Source organism: Mizuhopecten yessoensis, unplaced genomic scaffold (assembly GCF_002113885.1).
Source record: "Mizuhopecten yessoensis strain PY_sf001 unplaced genomic scaffold, ASM211388v2 scaffold1579, whole genome shotgun sequence".
Taxonomy (NCBI): domain Eukaryota; kingdom Metazoa; phylum Mollusca; class Bivalvia; order Pectinida; family Pectinidae; genus Mizuhopecten; species Mizuhopecten yessoensis.
This window is the reverse complement of record NW_018404117.1, coordinates 762,430-778,584: the sequence shown is the minus strand read 5'-3', so window position 1 is coordinate 778,584 and position 16,155 is coordinate 762,430. Positions and strand designations below refer to the sequence as shown.

General features: G+C 48.3%; 1 protein-coding gene across 1 annotated transcript; it reads left to right on the top strand.

Annotated features, from left to right (window-relative positions):
• The first annotated feature begins 1,017 nt into the window (after positions 1-1,017).
• Positions 1,018-14,831, top strand: LOC110465307 (mucin-12-like). Its single transcript, XM_021521031.1, has 9 exons — positions 1,018-1,220; positions 5,284-5,344; positions 5,721-5,843; positions 6,102-7,269; positions 7,603-9,348; positions 9,538-10,565; positions 10,636-11,546; positions 11,636-13,097; positions 13,755-14,831. Exons 1-9 carry the CDS (start codon positions 1,018-1,020, stop codon positions 14,829-14,831), a joined length of 7,779 nt encoding a protein of 2,592 aa, XP_021376706.1.
• Positions 14,832-16,155: the final 1,324 nt, after the last annotated feature.

The following is a 16,155-nucleotide window of genomic DNA, read 5'->3' as shown; positions in this document are numbered from 1 at the left end:
CTCCTACATACAATTCATCATGATTTATATGTCCATTATATCCGGGAACTAGTGTAATCAAAAGAGATCCAAGAAAAGCCCTTTATTACACGCAATTTAACTAAAGCCATATACGTACAACAAACACAACAGACACGACTATTTTATTTGCAAGTTGAAAAGAACATTATAATGTTTTAGTGCGTACGCAACCTTAATTCTCAAAGTTTGCTCGGAACAGACGATAATAACAAAGCTCAGTTCTCGTATCGGGTGGAAAAGACGAATCGTGCAGTATCAGAACACAAACAAACTGCAGTAGGAAAGAAAGTGAAAGTCAGTGGCGGACATATGTTAATCCATTGTCTGGATGATTTAAAACATACAATAACTAATTTATCGGACCCGTCGTTAGTAAATCGTTACAAAATTTGTCGATATACAGGAACCGCGGTTTTTATACAAAAAACCTTGTACATAAGAGAACATAACACTCATTATAGGTAAAACGCGTTAATCTTAACGAAAAATACATGGGACTAAACAGTTAAATAAGGAATGATATACATATTAAACAAACAATTAACTTTAAATATCTTAAGCAATATCGTCAACACTTAATAATATACAACATTTATATAGCGCCATATATAATTTGCAAAATCACTCTAAAGCGTTTTACAACATATGGATAATAGTATTAGTTATAATTGTTAAACAACTAAAACGCTTACAATCACTATTATACATGAAGCTGTAAGATTATTATCTATGTACATGACGTCTATGCAAAGAGCCTTAAATGCAGACGTGATGAGGTGAGTATTTATGTCTTTGAATTTGGCCAGGGTATACGTGTATACGTTTAGTAGCGGGCATGGGCTTGTTCTCGTTTCCCCCACTTTTTAAAATAACATTGGGGGGAAGAATGCCACCTGCCCTGCCACACTGACTACACTAAATGATATTCAAGTACGGTTTGGAAAACGCCAGCACACCCATCCTTCAGACCATGCCAACGTCATCGCCAGAGAGATTATGAAGAAGGTTCACCATGTACACCCAAACATCTTCGCCATCATCAGAGTGTTCCAGGAGATTCAGGCAGCCAACGAGATCAACAGGATACAACGAGATGCAGGAGGATTCAACAGACCACGCGAGAAACGATACCGAAACATCAGCAGCCGACTGACCCAGCTGAAGGAGCGCCTTGAGAACCAGACGATGGATCTTATGGAGTACGCCAATGCAGCATCACATCTCTTACATTTGGGATAGATAATAACAAAAATGTGTGCCTCTTGGCTGTTGGACATGAACTTTAAATTGGAGATATGATATAAATTTGAGGGGGGCCTATTTGAGATTTCTATTACTAAACTTTACTATTCTAAATATGCTACCGGGGTTCATCATGTCAAAGAGTACCCAACACATCCAAACGTTTAACTGTTTATTCACTGCTCCACAAGACCATAAAAACAACATAAAACAAAAAATGTACATAATGCCGATGTACAATGAAACGCGTACTAAGGGTTGTTTGATTCACTTTTATTTTAATCATACTGTACAATGAAACACGTAATAAGGGTAGTTTGATTCACTTGTATTTCAATCATACTGTACAATGAAACACGTACTAATGGTAGTTTGATTCATTTGTATTTTAATCATACTGTACAATACAACACGTACTACGGATAGTTTGATTTACTTGTATTTCAATCATACTGTACAATTCAACACGTACTACGGATAGTTTGATTCACTTGTATTTTTTAATCATACTGTACAATATAACACGTACTAAGGGTAGTTTAATTCACTTGTATTTTAATCATACTGTACAAAACACGTACCTGTGTGGTTTGGTTCACTGGTATTTTCATCATGCTGTACAATAAAACACGTACTTGGGGAACATTGATTCGCTGATCATGTTGTACAATAAAACAAACGTTTCGAAAAAAAAAAGGAAAACGTCCACTTTATGTTGGTGGCGTAGAACAAAGGTTTAATCGTGTGTTTACTAACAGAAACGTCACTTTTAATGCATGCAATGGAAAATGACGAACCAGTTACAGCGGTGCTTTTTACGATTCAGACTACCGGTAGCCGATGGCTACGTGCGTCGCGGGTGAGCGCTCTGACCGAGCTCAGGTAAGATTGACTGATGCGAGCCGCTACACTGCCAATATGGTAAGCCTGTCGCGGACGAGAGCGTGGCCGGTCGGCAGACATGAAAGAACCCGACAGAACAAAAGATATTCGTAAACTAAACGTTTTCTGCTAAAATTAAACGATTTGCCGCGAGAGGTCAACGCTCCACCAAAATGGAACACTGTTCCTTGAAACGCAAACACTGTTCCTTGAAAAGTAAACATGCAGTTATAAAACAAACACTGTTCTGTGAAAGTAGACATGCAGTTATAAAACAAACACTGTTCCGTGAAAAGTAGACATGCAGTTATAAAACAAACAATGTTCCTTGAAAAACAAGCATACTGAGTATTGCTGAAGCAATACATGTCCCCTACCGGCCCCCGCAATCTATTAAGATGCAACAGTGACCTCAACCTAGATCCGAGGACCTTGAAACTTGAACTTGTCCAATATATTGAAATTTTTTACAATAATGTGAAGTTTGACTAAAATCCATGAAAGAATGAGGCACTAGAGTGCTGACATAGATTTTCTAAAATAGTAATAGTGACCTTGTCTTGCCCCGATTACCTTGAAATTGTCCAAGATATTTAAATTCTTTACAATAATGTGAAGTTTGATTAAAAACTAGGAAAAAATGAAGGCGCAAGAATGCTGACAAACTTCTTCGGACAGACAGCGAGGAAAACTTTAGGTATTCTTGTTTTCTTCTCCCTCCCTGCCACCCCCACCCAGTTTCACCGGTAAAGGAATAAAAATACTAAGAAATGTTATTTGTTGATTGTAAAGGTATCTTTTCAAGTGTGTGAAGTTTGATAAACAGGCAAGGAAGAATGTAAAATAAAATTTTCTATTTATAGTAACTGTGACCTTGACCATTTGACCTTAAAATTCGAACCTGTCCAACTCAAACTTGTCGAAGATATTTTAATTCTTTATGAGTGTGTGCAGTTTGATTAAAATCCAAGAAAGAATGAAGACGCTAGAGTGCTGACAAAGATTTTCTATTTATAGTAATAGTGACATTGACCTTGATCCGATGACCTTGAAACTCGAACTTGTCGAAGATATTTTAATTCTTTATGACTGTGTGAAGTTTGATTAAAAACCAAGAAAGAATGAAGACGCTAGAGTGCTGACAAAATTTTTCTATTTATAGTAATAATGACCTTGACCTTGATCCGAGGACCTTGAAACTCGAACTTGTTGAAGATATTTTAATTCTTTACATGTGTGTAAAGTTTGATTAAAATCCATGAAAGAATGAAGGCTCTAGAGTGCTGACAAACCTCTTCGGACAGTCGGACAGACGGACAGACGGACAGACAGACAGACGGACGGACCCACGGACAGACGGAGGGGAAAACTATAGTCCCCCCGGTTTCACCGGTAGGGGACTAATAAACATGCAGTTATAAAACAAACACTCTGTTTTAAAAACAAACGGGTATACTCAAAACTAAACACAAGACTTCGAAGAATAAACGTCGGTTTAAACAATAAACGGTGACTCGTCAAATATAAACGATAATCCAAAAAATAAACACAAAAAGAGAAAAAATTAACAGTTTTTGAAAAATTAACGAAAAAATGAAAAAAATAAACGGTAAGGGTCCACCAGTGTACAGGTATCGTCGATGTGGTGGTCGAGCGGTATCTTTGATCGTTGTTATTCATTATAATTGTAAAGTTTCAATCAGAGATGACTTATCTAACTTCAGTATATAGTGTTTGATCAGTTTTCTGCCGTTTTTAATTCTTGCACGTGCTGTATGTTTATTATATTTCCAGTCTGTTAGGGACGAGCAGGTGTACTTTCATGCATGTTGACGTGTCATGAAGTGTACTTGTAAACGTATAAACATTAGAAATATCTATTGATATTATTTCACACGATTGAAGTATAAAATACGTCATCCGGCTACCGATCATTTTGACAAGATAATTGTCAAAAAAGCGAGATACGTGTATGTTCTTTAGAAATAAAGCTATTAGAGTGTTCCGGTAAATGTTACGTGGGGGGATCATAAATACAAAGGTATTCGTACATTGACATTGTGGTTTTACAAGGATTGGTGATTTTTGTAGCAGAGGCAAGAAAATAGACAACACCGCAAATTCTCATGTTTGCAGACTAACAAGATACAAGAAACTGTGTTTAGAGTCGCATACATATAAACAAGAAACATGAGATTTTGTGGAACTATTATTGTGACAAACATATCATGGGAAACAATAAAAATGTAATTTTACAGGAAACAGGATAACCACAGATAGCTTATTCATAAAAAGTTTTAAATCATATGACAACGAAAGAGTAAAAAACCATATTTCACGTAACTAAGTGATCGGGATTCCTCTACCTACAGAGGCCCCTACGTCGTTGTCATGTCAACAGACTAACCCACACATTCCCACGTCGATCCTCTCAATAAAGAAAGGATATTTAATGGTTTCCCGTTGAATACCATTATTCATTTATTTTCGATTGCGAATAACAAGTGAAATGTCGATATTTTCTGCCAGTCGTGTAAAATGTATATGGTATTCAATGGAAAAAAACATTACTTCTTCTATTTTACTTTTTTTTTCAAATACATTTTAAAACTATATGCAACGAGGAAAATATCAGAATGTTCATCGAGCGCTCGAGATAATTTATTTAGAAAATAATAGTGTGTATTGTCCTAAATGTACCACCGTATTAATTTCAATAAACCGTTCCAAGACTTCCACGAATTCATTACTTTTTTAGTAAAGACCGAGGGGCTGACGTTTGTGGTCGAAGCTTTATAGTGTACCAATAGGAGTAAGGTCATTAGTGTATCCATTTTCAACATACTAATGTGCAATAGTTCTAACTTACAAAAGCAAATGTTTCCAACTTTTATATAATTTCTTTGTGATAAACCCGGTGTTTAGAAATTCTCTCCGTTCATAGAGTCTTTTCTCCATGATGAGTTAGTACAATGCGTTGTGCAAAGTTATGGTACTTATAAGAAACCATGTGAAATTTCATACACTTAATTTGTGTCTATATTCTAAATGCTACAGAAATTTCAAACTTGTCATATAAAAGAAAAACAATGAGATGATCCAATTGATAGTTACAACAGTATAATTCGTTATTTGCAGAAATCTAAAGGATGGAAGCTGCATCATTGACGGAATTCCACGAAGAGAAGGATATAGATATGTAACCACTTTTGGAAGATAAGGTACTAGATTATTTACCAAAAATGCGAACAACGTCATAATGATTTGTGAAAACACATTTTCACGTCATGTTGGCCAGTTATGAAAAAGCTATTACGTCATCTGTATAACTTGTTTCTGAAAACTAAATATTAAAACGAGTTATTTTCACATTTGTTCTGGTTTTCCGTCTCATCTTGAAAGAGATACAAATACGAATGTCTTCTGTTTTACTTTAAATGGGAGAAATACGTCAGTAAGACGAAAATATCAGAATGCATGAGTAGAATCGCGAAACTAAGCTGTGTACATCTACCTCTATTTGTCTCTCATTTATGAATATATTGATACTGAATTCGAATATTCTCAATATTCAGGTGGATTGTTCTGTTATCATGCTGATGGCAGACGAACAACTTGAAAATTACATTCCAGAGTATGGGGACAGACTTGCAGTCAAAGATTTTTGCAGGCGCCATAATGGAAATACGTCGAAAGAGGCAAGAAAAACCAATCTGTTTACTGAAATAAGGGGCCGATTGAGATTAAAGCATTCAGACGTCAGACAAAGAAGCAGTTCTTCAAGATTTGGAGATGAAACGAAATACAAATGCACTAAAATCGACAGGACGAATAGAGCTTGGCTGGATGTACAGTGACAACAGAAAGGAAGGCAAAACAAGTAAAGAATAAACAGGATATGGTACTAGACAAACAACTGTAAGCAAACAATTGAATGGAAGAATTGATAAGTACAGCTAAGACACTGTTCTTTCCAAACGATAAATCTGTCCGTGGTTCCGGACTCCACCACTCTGACCTCTCAGGACACCACCACTCCGGACACTCCGGACTCCACCACTCCGACCTTTCAGGACACCACCACTCCAGACTTTCCGGACTCAACCACTCCAGACTCTCAGGACACCACCACTCCGGACTCTCAGGACTCCACCATTCCAAACTCTCAGGACACCACCACTCCGACCTTTCAGAACACCACAACTCCAGACTCTCCGTACTCCACCACTCCGAAATTTCAGGACACCACCACTTCAGACTCTTCGGACTTCACCACTGCGGCCTTTCAGGACACCACCACTCCAGACTCTCCGGACTCAACCACTCCAGACTCTCAGGACACCACCACTCTGGACTCTCTGGACTCCACCATTCCAAACTGTCAGGACACCACCACTCCGACCTTTCAGGACACCACCACTCTAGACTCTCCGGACTCCACCACTCCGACCTTTCAGGACTCCACCACTCCGACCTTTCAGGACACCACCACTCCAGACTCTCCGGACTCCACCACTCCGACCATTCAGGACTCCACCACTCCGACCTTTCAGGACACCACCACTCCAGACTCTCCGTACTCCACCACTTCGACCTTTCAGGACACCACCACTCCAGACTCTTCGGACTCTACCACTCCAGACTCTCAGGAATCCACCACTCCAGACTCTCCGGACTCCATCACTTTGACCTTTCAGGACTCCACCACTCCGACCTTTCAGGACACCACCACTCCAGACTCTCCGGACTCCACCACTCCGACCATTCAGGACTCCACCACTCCGACCTTTCAGGACACCACCACTCCAGACTCTCCGTACTCCACCACTTCGACCTTTCAGGACACCACCACTCCAGACTCTTCGGACTCTACCACTCCAGACTCTCAGGAATCCACCACTCCAGACTCTCCGGACTCCATCACTTTGACCTTTCAAGACTCAACCACTCCGACCTTTCAGGACACCACCACTCCAGACTCTCCGGACTGTACCACTCCGGACTCTCCGGACTCCACCACTTCGACCTTTCAGGACACCACCACTCCAGACTCTCTGGACTCTACCACTCCGGCCTTTCAGGACACCGCCACTCCACACTCTCCGGACACCACCACTCTCCGGAGTCCATCATTTTGATCTTTCAGGACTCCACCACTCCGCCCTTCAGGACTCTACCACTCCGGCCTTTCATGACACCACCACTCCACACTCTCCGGACACCGCCACTCCGGACTCTCCGGACTCCACCATTCCGAACTCTCCAGACACCACCACTCCGACCATTCAGGACACCACCACACCAGACTCTCAGGACACCACCACTCCGCCCTTTCAGGACACCACCACTCCAGACTCTTTGGACTCTACCACTCCAGACTCTCAGGAATCCACCACTCCAGACTCTCCGGACTCCATCCCTTTGACCTTTCAAGACTCAACCACTCCGTCCTTTCAGGACACCACCACTCCAGACTCTTCGGACTCTACCACTCCCGACTCTCAGGAATCCACCACTCCAGACTCTCCGGCCTCCATCACTTTGACCTTTCAAGACTCAACCACTCCGACCTTTCAGGACACCACCCCTCCAGACTCTTCGGACTCTACCCCTCCAGACTCTCAGGAATCCACCACTCCAGACTCTCCGGACTCCATCATTTTGATCTTTCAGGACTCCACCACTCCGACCTTCAGGACTCTACTTTCAGGACACCACCCCTCCAGACTCTTCGGACTCTACCCCTCCCCACCACTCCAGACTCTCCGGACTCCACCACTCCGACCTTTCAGGACACCACCACTCCGGACTCTCCGGACTCCACCATTCCGAACTCTCCAGACACCACCACTCCGACCATTCATCACACGACCACACCAGAGTCTACGGACACCACCACTCCGACCTTTCAGGACACCACAACTCCAGACTCTCCGTACTCCACCACTTCGACCTTTCAGGACTCCACCACTCCAGACTCTCAGGAATCCACCACTCCAGACTCCCCGGACTCCACCACTCCGACCATTCAGGACTCCACCACTCCGACCTTTCAGGACACCACCGATTCAGACTCTCCGGACTCTACCACTCCGGCCTTTCAGGACACCACCACTCCAGACTCTCCGGACTCTACCACTCCAGACTCTCAGGAATCCACCACTCCAGACCCTCCGGACTCCACCACTCCGACCATTCAGGACTCCACCACTCCGACCTTTCAGGCCTCCACCGATTCAGACTCTCCGGACTCTACCACTCCGGCCTTTCAGGACACCACCACTCCACACTCTCCGGACACCACCACTCCAGACTCTCCGGACTCCACCACTCCGACCTTTCAGGACACCACCACTCCGGACTCTCCGGACTCCACCATTCCAAACTCTCAGGACACCACCACTCCAGAGTCTCAGGACACCACCACTCCGGACTCTCCTGACTCCACCACTCCGACCTTTCAGGACTCTTACACTCCGGCCTTTCAGGACACCACCACTCCGGACTCTCCGGACTCCACCATTCCAAACTATCAGGACACCATCACTCCAGACTCTCCGGACACCACCACTCCGGACTATCCGGACTCCACCAATCCGAACTCTCCGGACACCACCACTCCGACCATTCAGGACACCACCACCCCAGACTCTCCGGACTCCACCATTCCAAACTATCAGGACACCATCACTCCCGACTCTCCGGACACCACCACTCCGGACTCTCCGGACTCCACCAATCCGACCTCTCCGGACACCACCACTCCGACCATTCTGGACACCACCACACCAGACTCTCCGGACACCCCCACTCCGGACTATCCGGACTCCACCAATCCGAACTCTCCGGATACCACCACTCCGACCATTCAGGACCCCACCACTCCAGACTCTCAGGACCCCACGACTCCGGACTCTCCGGACTCCACCACTCCGACCTTTCAGGACTCTTACACTCCGGCCTTTCAGGACACAACCACTCCGGCCTCTCCGGACTCCACCATTCCAAACTATCAGGACACCATCACTCCAGACTCTCCGGACACCACCACTCCGGACTCTCCGGACTCCACCAATCCGAACTCTCCGGACACCAGCACTCCGACCATTCAGGACACCACCACACCAGACTCTCCGGACACCACCACTCCGACCTTTCAGGACACCACAACTCCAGACTCTCAGTACTCCACCACTTCGACCTGTCAGGACACCACCAGTCCAGACTCTCCGGACTCCACTACTCCAGACTCTTAGGAATCCACCACTCCAGACTCTCCGGACTCTACCACTCCGGCCTTTCAGGACACCACCACTCCACCCTCTCCGGACACCACCACTCCGGACTCTCCGGACTCCACCATTCCAAACTATCAGTAAACCATCACTCCAGATTCTCAGGACTCCACCACTCCAGACTCTGAGGACATAACCACTCCAGACTCTCCGGACTCCACCACTCCGGCCTTTCAGGACACCACCACTCCAGACTCTCCGGACTCCATCACTCCGACCTTTCAGGACACCACCACTCCAGACTTTCCGGACTCTACCACTCCGGCCTTTCAGGACACCACCACTCCAGACTCTCCGGACTCGACCACTCCAGACTCTCAGGACACCACCACTCTGGACTCTCTGGACTCCACCATTCCAGTTTGTCAGGACACCACCACTCCGACCTTTCAGGACACCACCACTCCAGACTCTCCGTACTCCATTACTTCGACCTTTCAGGTCACCACCACTCCAGACTACTCGGACTCTACCACTCCAGACTCTCAGGAATCCAACACTCCAGACTCCTCGGACTCTACCACTCCGACCTTTCAGGACACCACCACTCCAGACTTTCCGGACTCTACCACTCCGGCCTTTCAGGACACCACCACTCCACACTCTCCGGACACCACCACTCCGGACTCTCCGGACTCCACCACTCCGACCTTTCAGGACACCACCACTGCAGACTCTCCGGACTCAACCACTCCAGACTCTCAGGACACCACCACTCTGGACTTTCTGGACTCCACCATTCCAAACTGTCAGGACACCACCACTCCGACCTTTCAGAACACCACCACTCTAGACTCTCCGGACTCCACCACTCCGACCATTCAGGACTCCACCACTCCGACCTTTCAGGACACCACCACTCCACACTCTCCGGACACCACCACTCCGGACTCTCCGGACTCCACCACTCCGAACTATCAGGACACCATCACTCCAGACTCTCCGGACCCCACCACTCCGGACTCTCCGGACTCCACCATTCCGAAATCTCCGGACACCACCACTCTGACCATTCAGGACACCACCACACCAGACTCTCCGGATACCACCACTCCGACCTTTCATGATGCCACAACTCCAGACTCTCCGTACTCCACCACTCCGACCTTTCAGGACACCACCACTGCAGACTCTCCGGACTCAACCACTCCAGACTCTCAGGACACCACCACTCTGGACTTTCCCGACCTTTCAGGACACCACCACTCCGGACTCTCCGGACTCCACCACTCCGAACTATCAGGACACCATCACTCCAGACTCTCCGGACGCCACCACTCCGGACTCTCCGGACTCCACCATTCCGAACTATCAGGACACCATCACTCCAGACTCTCCGGACACCACCACTCCGGACTCTCCGGACTCAACCATTCCAAACTCTCGGGACACCACCACTCCAGACTCTCAGGACCCCACCACTCCGGACTCTCCGGACTCCACCACACCGACCTTTCAGGACTCTACCACTCCGGCCTTTCAGGACACCACCACTCCAGACTCTCCGGACTCCACCACTCCAGACTCTCAGGAATCAACCACTCCAGACTCTCCGGACTCCACCACTCCGACCATTCAGGACACCACCACTCCGACCTTTCAGGACACCACCACTCCACACTCTCCGGACACCACCACTCCGGACTCTCCGGACTCCACCATTCCAAACTTTCAGGACACCACCACTCCACACTCTCCGGACACCACCACTCCGGACGCTCCGGACTCCACCATTCCAAACTCTCAGGACACCACCACTCCGGACTCTCCGGACTCCACCATTCCAAACTCTCAGGACACCACCACTCCACACTCTCCGGACACCACCACTCCGGACTCTCCGGACTCCACCATTCCAACCTCTCAGGACACCACCACTCCGGACTCTCCGGACTCCACCATTCCAACCTCTCAGGACACCACCACTCCAGACTCTCAGGACACCACCACTCCAGACTCTCCGGACACCATCACTCCTGACTCTCCGGACTCCACCATTCCGAATTCTCCGGACACCACCACTCCGACCATTCAGGACACCACCACACCAGACTTTCTGGACAACACCACTCCGACCTTTCAGGACACCACAACTCCAGACTCTCCGTACTCCACTACTTCGACCTTTCAGGACACCACCAGTCCGGACTCTCCGGACTCCACTACTCCAGACTCTCAGGAATCCACCACTCCAGACTCCCCGGACTCCACCACTCCACATTCTCCGGACACCACACTCCGGACTCTCCGGACTCAACCATTTCGAACTCTCAGGACACCACCACTCCAGACTCTCAGGACTCCACCACTCCGACCACTCAGGACTCTAACACTCCGGACTCTCCGGACTCCACCACTCCGACCTTTCAGGACACCGACACTCCAGACTCTCCGGACTCAACCACTCCAGACTCTCAGGACACCACCACTCCGGACTCTCCGGACTCCACCATTCCAAACTCTCAGGACACCACCACTCCACACTCTCCGGACACCACCACTCCGACCTTTCAGGACACCACCACTCCAGACTCTCCGTACTCCATTACTTCGACCTTTAAGGTCACCACCACTCCAGACTCCTCGGACTCTACCACTCCAGACTCTCAGGAATCCACCATTCTAGACTCCTCGGACTCTACCACTCCAGACTCTCAGGAATCCACCACTCCAGACTCTCCGGACACCACCACTCCGACCTTTCAGGACACCCCCCCTCCAGACTCTCAGGACTCCCCCACTCCAGACTCTGAGGACACAGCCACTCCGGAGTCTCCGGACTCCACCATTCCGAACTATCAGGACACCATCACTCCAGACTCTCCGGACCCCACCACCCCGGACTCTCCGGACTCCACCATGCCGAACTCTCTGGACACCACCACTCCGACCATTCAGGACCCCCCCCCACCAGACGCTCCGGACACCACCACTTCGACCTTTCAGGACACCATCACTCCAGACTCTCCGGACTCTACCCCTCCGGCCTTTCAGGACACCACCACTCCACACCCTCCGGACACCACCACTCCGGGCTCTCCGGACTCCACCATTCCGAACTCTCTGGACACCACCACTCCGGCCATTCAGGACACCACCACACCAGACTCTCCGGACACCACCGCTTCGACCTTTCAGGACACCACCAGCCCAGACTCTCCGGACTCCACCACTCCAGACTCTCAGGAATCCACCGCTCCAGACTCTCCGGACTCCATTACTTCGACCTTTAAGGTCACCCCCACTCCAGCCACCTCGGACTCTGCCACTCCAGACTCTCAGGAATCCGCCATTCTAGACTCCTCGGACTCAACCACTCCAGACTCTCAGGAATCCGCCATTCTAGACTCCTCGGACTCAACCACTCCAGACTCTCAGGACCCCACCCCTCTGGACTCTCTGGACCCCACCATTCCGGACTCTCCGGCCTCCACCATTCCAAACTATCAGGACACCAACACTCCAGACTCTCCGCACTCTACCACTCCGGCCTTTCAGGACACCACCACTCCATACTCTCTGGACACCACCATTCCGGACTCTCCGGACTCCACCATTCCAAACTATCAGGACACCATCACTCCAGACTCTCAGGACTCCACCACTCCAGACTCTGAGGACACAACCACTCCGGAGTCTCCGGACTCCACCACTTCGGCCTTTCAGGACACCACCACTCCACATTCTCCGGACACCACACTCCGGACCCTCCGGACTCGACCATTTCGAACTCTTAGGACACCACCACTCCAGACTCTCAGGACTCCACCACTCCGACCACTCAGGACTCTAACACTCCGGACTCTCCGGACTCCACCACTCTGACCTTTCAGGACACCAGCACTCCAGACTCTCCGGACTCAACCACTCCAGACTCTCAGGACACCACCACTCCGGACTCTCCGGACTCCACCTCTCTGACCTTTCAGGACACCAGCACCCCAGACTCTCCGGACTCAACCACTCCAAACTCTCAGGACACCACCACTCCGGACTCTCTGGACTCCACCATTCCAATTTGTCAGGACACCACCACGCCGACCTTTCAGGACACCACCACTCCACATTCTCCGGACACCACACTCCGGACCCTCCGGACTCGACCATTTCGAACTCTTAGGACACCACCCCTCCAGACTCTCAGGACTCCACCACCCCGACCTTTCAGGACACCACCCCTCCACACTCTCCGGACTCCACCATTCCAAACTCTCAGGACACCACCACTCCAGAGACTCTCAGGACCCCACCACTCCGGACTCTCAGGACTCCACCACTCCGACCTTTCAGGACTCTACCACTCCGGCCTTTTAGGACACCACCACTCCACACTCTCCGGACACCACCACTCCGGACTCTCCGGACTCCACCATTCCGAACTCTCCGGACACCACCACTCCGACCATTCAGGACACCACCACACCAGACTCTACGGACACCACCACTCCGACCTTTCAGGACACCACAACTCCAGACTCTCCGTACTCCACCACTTCGACCTTTCAGGACACCACCAGTCCAGACTCTCCGGACTCCACCACTCCAGACTCTCAGGAATCCACCACTCCAGACTCTCCGGACTCCACCACTCCGACCATTCAGGACTCCACCACTCCGACCTTTCAGGACACCACCACTCCAGACTCTCCGGACTCTACCACTCCGGCCTTTCAGGACACCACCACTCCACACTCTCCGGACACCACCACTCCGGAATCTCCGGACTCCACCATTCCAAACTATCAGGACACCATCACTCCAGACTCTTCGGACACCACCACTCCGGACTCTCCGGACTCCACCATTCCGAACTCTCAGGACACCACCACTCCAGACTCTTCGGACACCACCACTCCGGACTCTCCGGACTCAACCATTCCAAACTATCAGGACACCATTACTCCAGACTCTCAGGACTCTACCACTCCAGACTCTGAGGACACAACCACTACCACTCCGGCCTTTCAGGACACCCCCACCCCACACTCTCCGGACACCACCACTCCGGAATCTCCGGACCCCACCATTCCAAACTATCAGGACACCATTACTCCAGACTCTCAGGACCCCACCACTCCAGACTCTGAGGACACAACCCCTCCGGACTCTCCGGACTCCACCATTCCAAACTATCAGGACACCATTACTCCAGACTCTCAGGACTCCACCACTCCAGACTCTGAGGACACAACCACTCCGGACTCTCCGGACTCCACCACTCCGGCTTTTCAGGACACCACCACTCCACATTCTCCGGACACCACACTCCGGACTCTCTGGACTCCACCATTTCGAACTCTCAGGACACCACCACTCCAGACTCTCAGGACTCCACCACTCCGACCACTCAGGACTCTAACACTCCGGACTCTCCGGACTCCACCACTCTGACCTCTCAGGACACCACCACTCCAACCTTTCAGGACACCACCACTCCGGACTCTCCGGACTCCACCATTCCGAACTCTCAGGACACCACCACTCCAGACTCTCAGGACTCCACCACTCCGACCACTCAGGACTCTAACACTCCGGACTCTCCGGACACCACCACTCCAGACACTCAGGACTCCACCACTCCGACCTCTCAGGACTCTAACACTCCGGATTTTATTTACTGTACTAAATAAATGTTTAAATTTGAAAACTGTTGTTTTTTATTATTTTAATGCAACTTTTAAGAATAGGGTCTGCTCATGCGATTCAGTGACGTATATATAAGGACTTCCACCCCTTTAATAGTATTAGACAGTGACATATACGTTTAGGACTCCAATCCCTTTAATAGTATTAGTCAGTGGCATATCCTTTTAGGACCCCCAGCCCTTTAATAGTATTAGACATTGACATATTCGTTTAGGACTCCCAGCCTTTTAATAGTATTAGTCAATGGCATATACTTTTAGGACTCCCAGCCCTTTAATAGTGTTAGTCAGTGGCATATACTATTATGACTCCCAGCCCTTTAATAGTATTAGACAGTGACATATACTGTTAGGACTTCCAGCCTTTTAATAGTATTAGTCAGTGGCATATACTTTTAGGACTCCCAGCCCTTTAATAGTGTTAGTCAGTGGCATATACTTTTAGGACCCCAGCCCTTTAATAGTATTAGACAGTGACATATACGTTTAGGACTCCCAGCCCTTTAATAGTATTAGACAATGACATATACTTTTAGGACTCCCAGCCCTTTAATAGTGTTAGTCAGTGGCATATACTTTTATGACTCCCAGCCCTTTAATAGTATTAGTCAGTGACATATATGTTTAGGACTCCCAGCCCTTTAATAGTGTTAGTCAGTGGCATATACTTTTAGGACCCCAGCCCTTTAATAGTATTAGACAGTGACATATACGTTTAGGACTCCCAGCCCTTTAATAGTGTTAGTCAGTGGCATATACTGTTAGGACTCCCAGCCCTATAATAGTCTTAGACAGTGACATATACTGTTAGGACTTCCAGCCCGTTTATAGTCTTAGACAGTGACATATACGTTTAGGACTCCCAGCCATTTAATAGTGTTAGTCAGTGGCATATACTGTTAGGACTTCCAGCCCGTTTATAGTCTTAGACAGTGACATATACGTTTAGGACTCCCAGCCCTATAATAGTATTAGACAGTGACATATACGTATGTAGCTTTTTACCAAATGGATCCTTTAGTAAGTTTTGATGTCGTGTGTATGTCAGAGGGTTCGCTTTGTCGCCCGCA